The 18,517-nt window shown below is 33.9% G+C and overlaps 1 protein-coding gene across 1 annotated transcript in view; it reads left to right on the top strand.

The window, feature by feature from the left end:
- Positions 1–3,710: 3,710 nt before the first annotated feature.
- LOC140451639 (uncharacterized) overlaps positions 3,711–18,517 on the top strand; it is a 246,998-nt gene continuing 232,191 nt past the window's right edge. The window contains exon 1 of the mRNA XM_072545484.1: positions 3,711–4,105. Within this exon, the coding sequence (XP_072401585.1) occupies positions 3,879–4,105 (227 nt within the window). The 5' untranslated portion in view covers positions 3,711–3,878. The remainder of the gene's footprint in view (positions 4,106–18,517) is intronic.

Genomic DNA, 18,517 nt, shown 5'->3' with positions numbered 1-18,517 from the left:
GACTGTCAATTTAAACTAGATATTTTAAAGACAATTAATTTAAACCCACCTATCCTATGGGCACAAAATCAAGAACTAACTAAGAATAAATAATTATAAACCAAACCTGTAATTTAAATGCAACAACTCAATGTAAGTGTAAACATTAATGAATGTATTAAACATTCCTAATAAACTCTATCTTATCGTTGGATATCCGATATCAATTTGTAAAAACATTCATTTATTCCTTATCGCTATCCGGAGTGGAAACATGGACTCTCGGAATTACAAGTATGAGGCGTATAGAAGCCTTTGAAATGTGTGTTTTTCGAAGGATGCTAAAGATTTCGTGGAAAGAGCACGTGGCCAACAACGAGGTGCTGAGAAGAATAAGGACTGAGATAGAACTCCTAAATATTGTAAACAACAGAAAAACGAGAGGACATATTTACAGAGGAGAAAAATATAACTTTCTACGACTCATAATGAAAGGAAAAGTAGAAGGAAAAAAAAATCCAGGAAGAAGAAAGTGCTTCTAAAGAATGTAAGAGACTGGACAGACATAGACACACATTTGATACTAAGAACAGCTCAAGATAGAGAGCAATTTGCTGTTATAGCACTCTTCCGTAATGAAGAAGGAACCTTAAGAAGAAGTGTAAACAGCATTGTATTTAAATTAATTTATTCAACAAAAAACATAATATAATCTAAGAAGAGTTATTTCTATAATTAGGCATATTAGGCTACAAGTGAAATATTTTTTTTACTCGGTATTGAAATTTTTTTCATGAATGGTCAGCAACAGCCGGCAAGGAGTGGTAAATAAAAGTTCAGTGATTAAAAATACTATAAGAATAAGATAAGTAAATATTATATAATATTATAAAATGTATTCTTTTCGCCTATCCGATTTAGCAATCGCTCTATGATTGCATCAATATCTAGAGAAATTTCAGGACGCACATTAATGAGTGCTAAACCAGTTAACCTTTCCTCCGAAGTTCTATTTCTAAGCCAAGTCTTTAGACGCTTAAGCGTAGAAAAACTACGCTCTGCTGTTGCTGCACTGACTGGCAGTGTAATTAATACTGGCAGAAATATTCTGATATTTGGATACATATGAATATCGCAGTTTTCTAATACTTCTAAAATAGAATCAGGTAGTTTTCCATTATTTTTAGACTCTTTTCCACGTTTGAATCCACAGTGGAAACTCTTGTCCTACTGTGGAATATGCAGTAGATGGTCCAATAATATCCTGGAAGGCGTCAACAATTTTTTTATTGCAACTTTATCTTCTGGTGTGTTATCACTTTTAGGTAAAACAACTCGAAGTTTAAATAGATTCATAACTTTCGGTGAAAGTCGTTCTTCTAAATCAGTTAAGATATTGTCTAAAATGGGTAAATAAATAGATCTTTGGAAATAATCTTCGCAAGAGTTAGCAGGTTGGTTTTGACGACAGGTTTGACGAGAAACTATACTAGGCATCTTCAGTTCAATGTCTAGTTCTTCAGCTACTTCCTTTACTTCATAGTAAAGGTTGCTAAAAACCGATTCAGCATTTGATCTTTTATTTTGAAGAATGCATTTAGTGTCCTCTAAGGTCTCAGTAGCCTTCTTCAAACCTAAGTTTGGTGACTGAAGAAGATGACTAAGTGATACAGTTGTACCTAAAACATTACTAAGACAAACTACTAAAATGAGAAATTCTGGGCTCCTAATAGGTTTCATTAAAGAAAATGCATCAGCTGACATTTTACTGTCCTTCCATGTAGAAATTGTTTCAATGATTGATTCGCTCTGGAACTGAAGATGACCTTCATGCCTTTCAACCCAACGAGTTTCACAAATACCTTAGACAGCAGCCCTCAGTTCCTGTATTTGTATTCACTAACGCATCAGACCGAGCTAATGCAACAACAATATTCAGTTTGATATTTATTATAGATAAATTATAAAATGTAGCACACAGACTCAACAATTATAATACATATTCAAATTACAAACAACCAATTAATAGACAAAACTGAAGATAAGAAATACCTAATACAAAATAAAAATGTGCTGATTTTGTGCGAAAAGTCATGTCATGTACATTGAATGAGCAATAATGTGTGGGCGGTAATTCTATCTCATCGATACTTGAACGATTTTCTGGCACTCAAATGACGAATTGTTGAGAAGTCGGGGTAGCGTTAGTCGAGGTATTACTGTATTCAAAATTGTTGATTTTTTTAAAGAGCAATGTAAAAAGACTTCCGCATAATTCTACACTTACCCCTAGAATAAATGAGTTTGGATCATTTCAACTCTTCACTTCTTGCTTATAGTCATGAGTCATGACCCCCGTGAGCCCACCCTTTGGATCCGCCACTGCGTAGACTGTCTATATTTCAACAACAATAGAAAAAGAATAGTTCGGGTCGAAACAAAATATTCTCAGCTCGCCAGATCAATTCCAAAACCTTATTAATTTCCTCTATTATGAAACCAGGCTTGACCAGGAAATTTAGAGGAAGAAACGTAGTTTAGAATTTGATAATTAATAATTGTACCAATATGTATTTATTTATCGATTGTAATGTTACTGTATATTCTTGTAATGTAATGTAATAAAATTGTACGTGTGTCTGTGACCTACGCTGTCGAGACATGTAAAGCTAAATAAAAAATAATAATAAAGAAAATGAAAAAAAAAACGAACGCTTGTTTAATTTAAGTGTTTTAAACAAAAAATATTTTAAACATAAACAAATGTTTAAAACATGTTTAAAACAGTTATGTACTTAAAACAAAATGTTTAAAACGAAACAATCCTGTTTTTATTAGTTTTACATTAGTGTGGTTTAGTCCCATATATAAAATACTTATTCAGTTTTAAACTCTCTTATCTTAATAGCGACAAAACTTATTACACATATTTGTAAGAACTTAGTCTTAAAATTTAATAACGAAATAATCACAAAGGTATTCGACATTATTTCGAAAACATCCTGTATATTAGGTAATTTAAACTCTGAACTTTCATAATTCTGCAAGAATGCAAAAGGTACATTCAAATTTACGTTTTATTTCATTTCAATGTTCCATTAAGCGCTGCCACTATAAATTTAAGTATATGTCTATGTCACAGCAATTCACTTTATTTTTGTAAGTTTAAATTTTTGTCAATCCCAAATGCTGAGAATTAAATAAAATAAACGTAAAAATATTTTATGAATAATAAAAAAATAAATATGTTTTACTGTGCTTTCTGTAAACAGGACAAGACACTAAAATGATTTTAAATTTTTAAAGTCCGTTGAATATTCACTATTGCAGCAGCATTTTAGAGTTGTAATCTAAAAATATATATAAAGCCAGCAGCATCCATTTACTAAATGGCATTGCCAGCCATCAGCATCCTCCAACACGGCGAAGACGACGTCGAGAAAACGGTTTCTCACAGCGAGGTGCGACAAGCGTTACCTTAGCTTATCTCGAGTCGAGAGCATTGTGTAAAGCAGGGAAACACGCCTCGAGTGGGAGTACCGTACAAAGGCGGGCTTCGTGAGCCGGTCCAGGCGGTCTTACGGGAGTCCGCTGTACGGTCACATGACCCATGGGCACGCACACGAGTCCCGCCCTCGCGAACTCCTTCAGTTATTCATAACAGAACAGAAAACGGCCACGGCTCTCTCGAAAATCATCGAAGAACTCGCTGGCGTTCATATAGTAAAGTCGGCACCTCTACTAAGTTACTTAGCTAGAGATATCTCAATGTTGATCGCGTGAGGACAGCGAGTCCTCGGGGTGTCTATCGGTGGCGTTTGATTATTTCGAATGATCTGACCGTCGCTTGTGCCAGGTGCAGGTGCAGTGCCGTCAAGTGTGGTGGGTGTATATTCTGTATGCACTTCAGTGTGACTGTGCGTAGGTGCACCTCCGAGCTGGAGCACCCAGGAGGGTTTCCTTCCTCGCCCTGGGCGGCTGTACTGGGGCATCAACATACTGCTGCAGCTGTTGCTGCGGCGGCTGCCACCAGTATGATGCAAACTAGGGACCATCATTCTTATACCACCCATCACCCCGCTACCCCCATTGATCTGCACGTGCCTCAGGCCTTCCCCTATTACCGGTGAGTGCTACTTCTCTCCATTAAGCCTTATTTAAAATCAACAAATAAAACGCAGCACTAGTAATGTGTTACCATATTTATCTTCTTCTACTCTACATGTTTAATATTGCACTGAAGTATGATTATGGCTTCCAACAACCTGTGGACGCTTGGGCCAGTTTCCTCAAATAGCACAACAGTAGTATACATGTACATAGATACCACCACTACTTTGACACATATTTTTAACAGCTCTGGATTGTCTCATAATTAAACTTAATTAAATTTAATTAATTTACTTAATTTAAAATATTATGAGGCATTCGGTTTTTACCCACATTTCGATTTTTCAGGTATTGAATGGGTATATTAATCACTTTCTTTTCTTTACATTTTCTCTCTACTTTATTCCATATGATTTCTTATAAAAGTATCTACAGGGCAGCTTGCTTTATGTGGAAAGGGAGGCAGGAAGATAAGATTCAGTATTCTGTCTTGTGTTAGCGCTCTTAATAGTTTCTTTTCTTTCTTGATTATTAGTTTATTATTTACTAATTTTTTTCTATGATGTTCATATTATGTTGAAACTTTTGCTAACCTATCTGACGTATCCAAGATAGCCTGTACCTATTACATATTGATCCAGCTCTTCTGATTCCACCAAAATCATTTAAGATGCCTATTTTATTGGTTTCTTATGTTAATGATACTTTGTAATTAGAATTGATATTAATGACATTCTAAGGTTTCTTGTTTTTACTGTTTCTAAATTTTTGGGTTTGTTTTATATTCTCCTAACAGTTATCTCGTAAATTGTGTCTAACAACTTCGTTTATATGGAACTGTATGTTTTCATACAGTTTATCAGAAGTTATTACAGTATTTTGCTTCTACTCTTTTTCTATTTAGAAAATAACCGTATTAACCACGAAGGTCATTAGCGGGGTAAAGAAAATACAATAGGTGTACAAAGTCTGAATTTAGGTACATTATTACTCGCTAAGGTACAGTTGTTAAGGAATTGGAAAAGAGGTCAGTTTGAAGGTTAAGAATGTCTTTCATATTGTTTATAATCCAGGTATCGATTGTTTTTAAGCGTCAAATTCACTACATTCTGTTAGCACATGTTTTATTGATATTAGAACCTTAGCATTTTGATGCTTGGGTATAAGTAATGAGATGTTCATGAGTAAGTATACAGTATGCGAACCGAAGACGAGATAGAATAACTTGGTGAGATCTGTTGATTGAATGTGGGTTCCTTGGACCAGTGTCTTTTATTTCTTTTAGTTTGCTTGTAGATGTATTTCATTTTTCTTTCCATAAATTGAGAGTCATCAATTTTAATAGTTGCTTTATATCTAAGGCTGGAATTAATTGTTCTACCAATGAAATTAATTGTACAGCTGTGTAATCCCAACGATCAACGTTTTCATTTCCCTCGATTCTAGAATGAGAGGGAACCCATAGGAAAACTATTAACACTAATATTTCTTTGATTAATATGGCTGTAGTGTTATTCGTGAAGGTTTGATGAATGAGTCTCAGTGAATTGATTGAGTCAGATATTATTAAAGAGTGTTTCGTTTGTGCTTTGAAAATGTATTTTAACGCTTGTAATATGGCATAAAGTTCTCCATTTAAGATACTGTATTAACTGGGAAGATCCTAAATCCTACTATTATATGTAGGTATAATATTATTATAAAATATTCATAACCAAAGATACCTATTTGGTATCTTTGTTGATGAAGACTGCTGCTCCTACGCCTTGGGAATACTTAGATGAATCAGTGAAGATGTGGATGTAATTTTTATAATTCGAGACTATTTGTTTATAATTTTGATATATAGGATATGGATTGTTACCATATTTATTGTATTGCGTTAATTGGGTGTTTACCCTGTGAAGTTTTGATAATCCATTGAGGAATTCCGTGACCATCTATTAACCATTTTCTTTTGTGAAAAATTTGGAGATTTATCGTTGATATGTAGCGGTGAACTCTAATTTGTGGTGGTAGGGAAGTGCTATTTTAAAAAGTTGGTTTGAAACGATTGCAAAAACTGTTTTTGTGAGCAGGAATTGATGAAAGCGATGATGATAAACTGAGAAATTGTCGTCTGAAAGTTAGTGATGGTTCGCAGTATAGGCGCTGTTCAGTAAGCTGCTAGAATTATTCCTAATGCGGTGTTGACTATAGTATCTAAGCATTTTATTATTAAAGGACGAGCAGATATACGCAACACATCCGTAATCAATTTTCGAACGAATAAGACTTTTGTATATTTTTATAGCATCAAATCATCAGATTCCCAAGACTTATTTGCTAAGCATCTTAATAAATTTAAGCCATTTTGGCATGAAAGAGTTAGTCTTTCGATATGATTTTTCCATGATAGACGTTCGTCGAATATCATACCCAGAAAATTTATATCTGAAGCATAGTTTAGTTTCTGGTTGTAAAAAAATATTCATGGTAATTGCAGTACCATGATATAATAATAATATGCAGTTTGTTTTGTTTGGGGAAAAATTGTATCCAGACATTACAAACCAACGTTCAAATGATGTTATTCATTGCTGAAGACTTTGAGTCATAGTACTAAGATATTTTTCTTTGATAAACACGATGATATCATCTGCGTAAAGTCTAGCTACAAATGGTTTTTTAAGTCTTCTAAGACGTAGTTCATAGCAATTAAAAATAACGTTGGGCTCAGAATAAATCCTTCTGGGATGACATTTAATTGATGCTTGATTGAAGATATTGTAACGGAAACGCGAACCTGGAATTTTGTTCCAGATAAAACATTCCGTATCAAATTTATTATACCTACTGCCTTTTAATTCCCAGTGCTGTAGTTTATTTAGGAAGATTTTATGGCATGTAGAATCAAATTCTTAGAAATGTTAAAATTAATTGCTATACATTTATCTTTAGTAGCAAATGCTTCGTGATCTAGGTCAATAAAGTGTGTTTCTGGATGGGCGAAATCAGCATTGTTCGGGAATCAATAATTTGCTACTTTCTAAAAACCATATTAGTCTTTTATTCATTATTTTTTCTAATAGTTTGCTTATAGAGCAGGTTAGGGAGATTGGTCTGTAACATTCAGGAAAAAGTGTTTGAGATTTGCTAGGTTTGAGTATGGGAATTATTGTTGCTATCTTTCAGATTAAGGGAAAGTCACAATTGTCCCACATGTGATTAAAAATGCCAGCCAGGGTTTGTTTCACCATTTCTCGAAGATTTTTAGAAATGTAGGTAGGATATCATCGGGACCAGAAGAGCTGTCTTTTAGGGATAAGAGAGATTTCCCCATTTCTTCTTTTGTCAGCGGCTTTTTTAGGCAACCAAGATTTTTTAGCTATTTGAATTCCACAGAGGGAGCAATAACTGATTATATTTCTGTTTATGAAAAGCTAATAATCTGCTTTAATTGCATAATAAGTTTTTGTTATTATCACGGCAAATTCACTTCTATCATATACTTAATGTGTTATAGTAATTCCGTATTTTGTTGGCACCATTTTTTAATCTTTTTAAGTCGCGTTCTTTTTCTAACTACATCTCCTTCGTTCTGTTGTCAAGTAGGTACAGCTACGTATATTCCTTATGCTTTAATATGTGTCCCAAATACGATGTCTATCTAATCTTGTACACGTTGAGATCGGGTTTTCATCACTGCCAGGGTTGCTTTATTCTTAAAAAAAAATTTTTATTTAAAACATTTTCTTTATACAAGGTATATTAATAAAAACTCTATCACAGAACGTTTTCGGAATAACTATTCCATCATCAGTGCTATCTAGATGTAAAGAGTGTTTTTTAGAATTATAAAAGTTTGAACTGAAATAAAACAAAGATATTTTTTTTAATGGACACGAAATTAAATTTAGTAGAAAGATAATCTTTTGGCAATATAAATTAAATATGAATTCTGACATATGACTGAAACGGCTGCTCGGCTGGAAATTATAATAAAATATAAATAAAAATTATTTGATGGTAAATTAAATTATTATATAAACTAATTAATGTGTTTAAAAATAATATATTGTATTTATAATGTATATATACTCTTTGTCCTTGTGTCATGTAGTGTAATTTACAATTTTATGTTTATGAAATTCTCAACAGATTGTTGGATAGACCAGAATTCATGAAATGAGTCCCTGAAGATGCTATAGGAAGCGAAAGTACTTAGGCAAGATTTAATAAATAAACTATGCTCGATATCTGCCTTTCATTTGATCAAAGTACATTTGTCTTTAGTTACAAACGTAGAAGCAATCGCAGTAACAATATGGTGTCCCAAAAGAATAACTATTTGCAGTATATATATCCCACCGAGTTACTATCCTACTGAATATTTCAACTTCCAGCAGCATTTGTAATTGTCGGAGACTGTAATGCCCACACTATTGCATGGGGTTCACAATACACGTACGGCAGTGGGAGGAAAAGTTATAGAAAACGGGAAAACTAGGAGTACCAAATCGGTTGGTAAATTTAACAAAACTAACTTGAAAAAGTTGAATGTAGAGTACAAATTCAGGAGGAATTGTCTGGTAAAACAAATAACGGGCTGCGCCAGGGAGACCCACTCTTCTGTATACTGTTCAATTTGGCTCTGGAAAAAATAATACATATGTCACAAATCACAACCATTGGTTTAATATATAATAAATCAGTGCAAATCCCTGTCTATGCTGATGATATCAACATTGTTGGGAGAACAGAAAACCCTGTATGAGAGACATATGTAGTATTAAAAGAATCAGCTACAAAAATGGGTTTAATAATAAACACCAACAAAGCAAAGTTAATCATATATAAAATAGACACGCAACCACAAATCCTATGACCACTTGTTATAGAAAACGACGTCATCGAAGCAGTGAACATATTTGTATACCTAGGAGCGCTCCTTAACACTAAAAATAATACTACCGCAGAGATAAATCGCAGAATTTGCACGGCCAACAGATGCTATTTTGTTGCAAAATAGATCTACCATTGACCAACTATTTACAGTTAAACAAATAGTAGCCAAAGCATGGGAATATGACATGGACGTTTACAATCTCTTTGTAGATTTTAAACAAGCCTATGATTCAATAGATAGAACAATTCTATCTAATATATTGAAAGAATTTGGCATACCATCAAAATTAAGACCATTAGTGCAAATGACAATGATAGAAACAGAAGCACAGGTATGTATTCAGGGACAAATCACTGATGCGTTTACGATAACGCAAGGACTGAAACAAGGCGACGGACTAGGTCCAACGCTCTTTAATCTTGTTCTTGAATATGTAATTAGACGGTTGACGGTAAGCGGAAATAACATACTTACAAACAAGTCTACCCAATTAGCAGCATACGCAGATGATATAAACATAATGAGCAGAACAGTGAATGCAGCGGAAGAAACCTACGTTGAGTTGAAACAGAGTGCACAAGCAGTAGGGCTAGCAATAAATACAAATAAAACAAAACTACTCATACAAACCAGATCAAATAGACCGGTGCAACAACACTTTATTGACGATATAGAACATGTAAATAGATTCACATACCTAGGAATGGATCTGGTCGCAAGCAATGAAGAAGAACCAGAAATAAATAGAAGGCTTATGCTGGCAAATAAAGCCTATTTCGCGATGGACCACATATTCAAATCGCGAGACGTACACCAGAAAACAAAACTCCGGGTCTATAAAACAATAATCAGGCCCATAGTAAGTTATGGTTGTGAAACATGGGTGGTGACACAGAAATCTGCCAATGCATTAGATGTGTTTGAAAGAAAAATATTACGTAGGATCCTGGGCCCAATAAGTGAAAACAACAACTGGCGAATTAGGTATAATAGAGAAATATACGAGCAATATAGCGAACCAACTCTAGCACAACACACTAAACTGCAGAGATTACGGTGGGCAGGGCACGTGGTCCGTATGCATGAGAATAGAATCCCCAGAAAATTATTAAATGCAAGAATGCAGGGAAAAAGACCTGTTGGAAGACCTAAAAAGAGATGGGAAGATGAAGTCGATGAGGATGCCAGGAACTGCCTGGGGACGCATTCATGGAAAAGAATAGCGGTAAATCGAGATGATTGGAGAAGCCTGTTGAAGGAGGCCAAGGCCCGATTTGGGCTGTAGTGCCATTGGATGGAACAGATGCTATTTTGGGCTCAATCTCCTCCTTCATTCCACAAATATATAGAGAAATACAAAAATAAAACTCAACAAAACCATAATACGTCCAGTCCTAACATATGGTTCAGAGACCAGGACTCTAACAAAAAGTAATGAAAACATGTTGGGATGTTTCAAAAGAAAAGTACTAAGGCGAATCTATGGAGCAGTGAATAACAATGGAGTGTGGAGAAGACGATACAACTTCGAACTTTGTAAATATATCAGGAACCAGATATCATAAAACATATTAAGATATGACGTCTGAGGTGGATAGGGCAATGTAATGCGGATGGAACAAAATGACCCAGCTAGAAAAACGCTCCTTGATAGACCCATTGATCAGAGAAGAAGAAAAAGACCCAGAACAAGGTTTATTGATAACATCAATGAAGACATGACAAATAAGTGAATACGTGCTTGGTGGAGAAAGGCGATGGATAGGGACGACTGGAGAGAAATTCTTGAGGAGGCTAGGACCTACGAAGGGTTGTAAAACCAGAATGATGATGATATCTTTGATGCGGTATAGTATTATGGAAAATCTGAAGCTTACAACTACCTATTTTTGCAAATATCTTTTTTTTGGTATCTGCTACAATAACAGATATAACGGAATTTGCCACAAATACTGATCACCCTATATACGGTTCTGCGAGTTAGACTTTACGAAAGATAATATTAAAAAATTTACAAAAAACAGGGAGATGTATAAAAAAAGAAATAAAAAAAATACAATTCCGAGGAGGAATAACTAAATTACAATAAAACTAAAGCAAGAAACGTATTGACTCAAGTATCAAAATAAAGTAATGGACAATAGATAAAACAAGAAGATAGGTAATTGTATAGTGGAGGCAGATGAGGTATATGTCTAAAAACTGATGTTGAGGGTTCATTAAATGGGAAGATTAGGGTTTCTGTTTTCTAGTTTCGCTTTAAATCCTGTTTTTAAATGCGTTCCAAATACTATTCCAAAAAGCAGTTTGAACATTTAATATAGTATATCTGATAAATAATGATAGTATATCTCACAATAAAGTTAGACCAAGAGATACATAAAAGGTTTGTGCTAGACAAAGGACTTAAACACGGATGCTGTCTTTCCCCGACTATGTTTAAGATCAATTCAGAGCAAGCGCTGAAGACGTGGAAAAGGAAATGTAATGGCATTGGAATGCCTCTAAACGACACCAAATTGTACGAACTATCCTTTGTAGATGACCAAATAGTCTTGGCCTAGGACTACAAAGATCTGGAATAAATAACACGCAAACTTATTCAGGAATATCAAAAAATGGGGCTTAGAAGTTAATGTCAAAAAACAGAATACATGTATCACTGTAAAATGTATAAATATCTCGGTATATTCATATCCGATTACTGCAATTTTGCTCGATGCTGAAGAGATTCGGCAATTGAACAACATACTTTGGAATAAAACAATTTCGAGATGAATTAAACACAGAATCTATGATAGCATGGTCAAAAGCATTGTTAGATATGGAAGCGAAATATGGCCACTGAAGGAGAAATCCACAAAGAGTTTGAAAACAACATAAATGGATTATTAAAGGAGAACGATCGATCGGTAAATCAAGATTAGACATAGTAAGAAACGAGAGAATTCAAGATGGCGTTCAACATAGAATAACAGAGGACATTAGAATAAATCAACTAAGAGGATACGGGCATGTACAAAGAATGGATGATAGCAGAATAGCAAAAAAAATATTAATTTGGATACCGCAGGGAAGACGAAAGAAGGGCAGACCGAGATTAAGTTGGAGAGAAGGAGTCGACCAGGATATAAAAGCGAAAGGAATAGAAGAGTACCTTCTGAATGACCGAGACCAATGGAAACTGGAAACCAGAAGATGGACAAGAACGTTATAAACTGGGAGATCGGTAGACCGAGACCTCGGAAGACCTGAAGAAAACATCAGAAAGGATGTCGAAAACTCGGCGCAGTGATAATCGACGCGGTTTATCGAGGAAGACTGTAGAGTTCAAAATTAATTATTGTAATAGTATTAATCTTAGCATTAGGTTTACGAAATCTATCTTCAAACGAAAGCTACAAGAGTCCAATAAAATGGTGAAATTGTATAATTTACAAAATAAGATAAAACACTTATTGTGTGAGGTTGCAGCAAAAAGTGAAAAAAAGTCTGGATATGTTTATGGTAGTGAATAGAAAAAAGTGGACAAAACTCCTGTGTAAAACTTCCTTAAAATTATATACCCCCAGACAATCTAAGTGTACATCTACATGTGGCAATTTAAAAATTATTTATTTAATTAACAAACATTTAAGGACAAATAATTATTAAAATACACATATTAGGACGAACACATTATGAAGTTGTCACTTTTGAAGCCACATGATAAATTAATGAAATACCTGAAGGTGGTGGAGACCTATTAGTTGTCAGATCCGGAAGTGTCTCTTAGAAAGCAATGACAGTTTTCGATTGAGGAGAAAAGTTATATTTAAAATATGAAAGTTACGTTGAGGTTAATTTAAGACAAATTATTATTATGCTACTGGTTGTTATATATAGAATTAAACCTATGATTCATTGTTTTTATTGTTTTTTGTTATATAGGGTTTACAAAAATGCAATAAAACAAGCTGGTATTATTCATAAGAATGAAATATACTAGTGTTGCCCAAAATCGGTCTTGGTCTTGCAGTCTTGGTCTTGTTCTTGCGTTTTCGCAAGACCAAGACCAAGACCGCCTAATTTTAGCAAGACCAAGACGAAGACTGACCCTGCAAAATTTACGCAAGAACAAGACTAAGCCTGCGAGACTCTTGCGTCTTGCAGTTAGGACGGAGTGTCGTTTTAGCGAGTATTGTAGTTGGGGTATATGCTTAAAGATCTATGAGACGCAAAAAAATACGTAATAAAAATTTGTAAAAACTGGACTTATGCGCATTACGAACAATACGATAAACATACATTAAAATCATCAATCAAAATATTCATTAAAACAACACATTTGACACGTGCTCAGAGGTCATAATTACAATGTAAAATATTTTGTACATTCTTTTCCAGCATATGACTTCTTCGCTCTGAAATTAATTGTACAGATTTTGAAAATAGCCGCCCTCTAATCATAAAATAATCTTGCATTGCTACGCCGACAGTAATATCGTATCGAAATTTTTTAAAAATATGTCACCTTAGCTAATAAAAAATATAACACTTATTATTACGGACACCCACTTAATAATTCAATTTTTTTCCCATTATAATTTAGTTAGGAGGAATCTAAATAAACAAATCTTATCGGCCTAAGACTAAACATTGTTTCTGCTGAGTGTGCGATGACATCATTCGATTCAACCAAATTTGCTGAAAGAGCGCAACTAAAAAGTTTATTAATAACAGATAATGTCGCTTAGCGTGTAAACAAAATACCGAAATATTTAGAATAACGAAGTAACGATATTATATAATTCTCGGTTTGTTATTAGATACTTAGGGTATTGAATAGCAACGAAAATTTATAGTAGTAGTTACTTTTTCGACATCATTAAACTTCATTTGACAAGTTTACAATTTGACATGAGGGACAAAGATTCAAATAGTTTTAGTCGGAGTAGTGAGCATTGGAATTATAGATCTAAAAGACCTAAAAGCAAATTTGATGAGTTTTTCGAAATAATTCATGCATCCCAAATTGCTTTGTTTAAATTGTGCCTACATAGAAAGGTTAAAATGAAAATGAAAAAGAGAAACACTTCAGGTTTAAGGAAGTATCTAATATCTTTTTCACAAAAAAGAATTACAAATATTTCTTCCTGAAAAACCAAAATTCTGGTTTCTAAAAAAATGTTCCTACTACTTTATTTTGGTAAATTAATGTATTTATTAAGAAGATATCCCCTTAATTTAAAATAACTTCTTTTGATTATCATTGCTTGCTTACCTATTCTTTATTTTTTCACGTTAGTTTTTTAATTAAAAGTAGAGCTAAGTTTGTTAATTATAATAACATTTATGTTGCTTTAATAAGTGGATTATAGTTTGTTATCTTATCACCTAAAGAATATGTGATCTTGATACCTGTATGTGGATTTTTGCCACGTACCAATCTTTTTTAAGATTTCCATTTAATATATGGTGGAGGTCCATCTATACCTTTCTATAGTAGTAGAAGTAGCAGAAAATGTTCCTTAAAATACAGTCAAGTTTATGTCATTAATTTGTTTTTTTGTGTTTTAACCATGTTTGATTGACTTTCGTGGGGCATGGTAGATAGCTGGGTTAGTTAGAGCATAGGCACGGATCGCTTAGATCGTGGCTTCAAACTCCCCTAGTAACGTTTAATAAATAGCAATAGGTTAATGGGTAACTGCAAGACTTGCAAGACTCTTGCTGCAAGACCAAGACCAAAACCAAGACCGGGAGTGCAATACGAAGACCAAGACCAGGTGTATTGGCGCAAGACCAAGACTGTATAAGTCTCGTCTTGTTCTTGCATTTGGGCAACACTAAAATATACTAACCTAATTATTTTTTGTTTCTAGCATTATCAGAAAGGAATAAATTTCGCTTAGAAATTGTCTATGTGATTTTGTGTTAATCACATTATCTGTTGTTGCAATGTGAGTCATTTACAAAAAAGTCTTCAATTACAGGATGTTTCTTTTTCAAGGATTTTTACATCTGCAAAATTCATTCTGTGATTTTAGGTGTAAACATGGATAGCCAATGAACACCTATCATGATAAAGCCTACAGTACCACTTTTATGAGTAGTAATGCGGTCCTTGAGATGTCTAGAACTTTGACCGATATATTTACTATTGCAATCATTACAAGGAATACTATAAACTACATCTGATATCTGTTCTTTAGGAGTTCGATCTTTGAGATGTGGAAAAATATAATTGACTGTTAAAACTGCTTTATTGACTAGTTTTATATTATCATAGGATTTGAAAATTCTTGTCAGCTTAGGTATTAGTTCCTAAATGAAAGGCAACACACAATATTTTGGAAGAGTTTGGGTATTAGTGTGTATTAGACGCGCGTCTAATTGTAAAAGTGTAATACAAATGTTTGTCTTGTTTTTTTTTGTGAACAGTTCTATCTCTTGCACTTCTGATAAAGCCAACAACCAATTGGCGAAATATTAAGTGACAAAAAAAATAAAATTGTTTTAATTCCAGACCGACAGAACCTGAAATCAGCGTGGGGTTAAACCGCGAATACCGTCTAGATCCTATTTCTTGGGTGGATCAGTCCCTTTTGTTTATGTTATGTTCTTGACAATATCTCTCCATTTTTTCCTGTCTCTAGTTTTTCCTCTCCATTCTCTGACTCCTGCCTTAGGGAGTGTTCTTCAACTTCTTGCAGCCACTTTGATCTTGGTCTTCCCTTTCTCTTTCTTCTTCCTGGATTCCATTCTATCACTGCGTATGTCACTGCCTTATCTCCTGCACGCCAAATGTGACCTAACCATCTAACTCTGCATTGATTTATTTTAGTCACGATGTCTTCCTTAAGTTCCTTCTGAATCTCTGCATTTGTTCTACTTCTATATTCATTTTGCTCTCTTCTGATTGGTCCTAGTATGGTTCTCATAATCTTTCTCTCTGCTATTCTTAAGTCTTCTTCATCTTTTTTAATCATCGTCATTGTTTCTCCTGCATATAATAATATTGGCCCAATTATGGTGTTATAAATGTTCATCTTAGTTTTCTTAATCAGTGTCTTGCTTTTAAGTAATCTTTTGTTTGCAAAAAAAGTTCTATTCGCTACTAATATTTTTTCTTGTATTTCGGACTTCCTTTCTCCGGATTTGCTTATTGTAACTCCTAGGTATTTGAAGTATTCTACTTCTTCAAACTCAGAACTTCCTATTTTAATTTTTTCTTTCATTGGCTTTTTCCCTAATCTTAATATTTTGTCTTTTCTTGATTTAATCTTAGTCCCATTACCTCCCCTTTCTCTCTTATTTCTTCTAGCATTTCGTTCATTATTTTCCTGTTCTTTGCAATAATAGCTATATCATCTGCATATGCAATTATTTGACCACCTCATGTTCTAAGATTTTCTTTATTTATATTTCGTAGTACATATTCTAATGCTAGATTAAATAGCGTTGTTGATAAGGGATCTCCTTGTTTCATCCCTTAGAATCTGAAATATACCAAAGAAACTTCATTTATATATAAATGACATTTATTTGATATAAAAAACAAATCATTTTTTCTCCATTAATTAATTTTTACTAAAAGTTACCTATCATCTCACACGACTGTTTATGTTTAACTGCAATAATGAAGTACTTGCACTAATTATTTTTACCCTAATTGGAAACATTTATACATATTCAAAAAAATCCACTTAAGTGATTGCGATTTACAGACCACCTGTAATTAATAACTTACCTACTTACTACTTAATCTTTTAAATGCAATTACCATACACTGAGAAACATTTTACCAAATAAATACATACTTTTTGATTCCATGTTATATATTTTTTAATTTTAAGTTATGAAAAAAGAAGATCTTAAAAAATTGTATTTTATTAGTTGATTATGATCTACCTGTACATCTGATTAACAAATTATATAATATTCAACGAAAACAAATCACTTTAACCCTCCGTTACGCACGTGGTCTACAATCGTAGACCATCTCTTTTCAAACACTTGTATATCTCTGTCATTTTCTCTTACATGCGCGTGCATCTCAGTAGCTGTTGATAACGGGCGTTTTATTCTAATTTATGGTTTTATTTGTGTTCGGCAATTTAGTTGAGGATTTTGTCAAGCATAGAACAGTACTGGTCTACGATTGTAGACCACGTGTCCACTGAAGTTACATTATCTGGCTACATTGCAGATATTTGATTCTATTGTTTTCAAAATTCAAGATAACTTTTATTTATCACCATTTGGTACACTTGTAGTTACTGTGATATATTTTACATAATACTATGTCTGATAATAAAAGAAGACGGGTGGAACGAAGCAACGACCCGTAAGTTTGGTCTCGATGGTTTGAGGAGATATCAAGTGGGGAAGAAGAAGACTGTGATGATGAGTCCAAAGGTGATCTCGATGTGAATATGAATTTTTGCTGAAAGGAGTAATCACGAAACAGACTCTGAATTAGAAACATTGGAGCAAGAGGAATTGGCCCAAGATGAAGGAACGTCAGACGACTCTTATAAAGCACGTCCTTCAAATTTTTACATAGGAAAAGACATGGTGACTAAATAGAAAAAAATAGATTTAATTTACAAGTTCGTATCCGTTCTCAGAATCTCATCAAACTTATGCCTGGTACAAAAGAAAACGCACGCACTGTGGAAACTGAAATTGATTGCCTGAAGTTATCTTTGGATGAAATAGTTATTAGAGTAATAACGGTCTCAACAAATATTTTTATTGCAAAGATACGGAGCAATTAACAAAGAAAACAAGATTGTAAACAAACTAATGAGACTGAAATTCGTGCATGTATTGGGATATTGTTCTTGAGTGGTATTCTTAGAAGTTCCAGAAAAAATTTATATAAAATATGGGATAATTTTTAAGGATCCGGAGTTAAGTCATGCTACCTGGCAATGAGTGAGAAAAGGTTTCGATCTCTCATAGATGTCTACGGTTCAATGATGTGGAGACAAAAACAGAGCGAAGAGGAATTAATAAACATTGCACCCATTAGAGCACTTCTGAAAATATTTTTGGTGAATTTCCAAAATAACTTCATTCCTAGTGAGTATCTTACAGTAGATGACCAACTACTAGCATTTAGGGGACGTTGTGTGTTTAAGCAGTACATCCCAACGAAGCCAGCCAAATATGACATTAAAACATTTGCTTGGTAGACGCAAAAACGTTTTACAAATTCAATTTGGAAACTTACGTGGGAACTCATCTAGAAGGTCCATACAAATTTGTAAATACCAGTAACGAAATAACTCTTCGGTTGGTAGAGCCCATCGCAGGTACCAGTCGTAATATTACGGCAGACAACTGGTTTAGCAGTTTATCATTGGTCAACAGTTTACTGAAGCAAAAACTTACGTATTTGGGTATATTTGGGTATTGCAAGAAAAAAAGACTAGAGATTCCTCAAGAGTTTCTGCCACAGAAAAATCGAGAAGTTAAGTCGTCTCTTTTCGGTTTCCAAGTTGATTGTACAATGGTGTCATATGTCGCAAAGAAAAGTAAGTCGGTGGTATT

This window comes from Diabrotica undecimpunctata, chromosome 10 (genome assembly GCF_040954645.1).
Source record: "Diabrotica undecimpunctata isolate CICGRU chromosome 10, icDiaUnde3, whole genome shotgun sequence".
NCBI classification, from domain to species: domain Eukaryota; kingdom Metazoa; phylum Arthropoda; class Insecta; order Coleoptera; family Chrysomelidae; genus Diabrotica; species Diabrotica undecimpunctata.
This window is presented reverse-complemented; position numbering and strand designations above follow the sequence as displayed.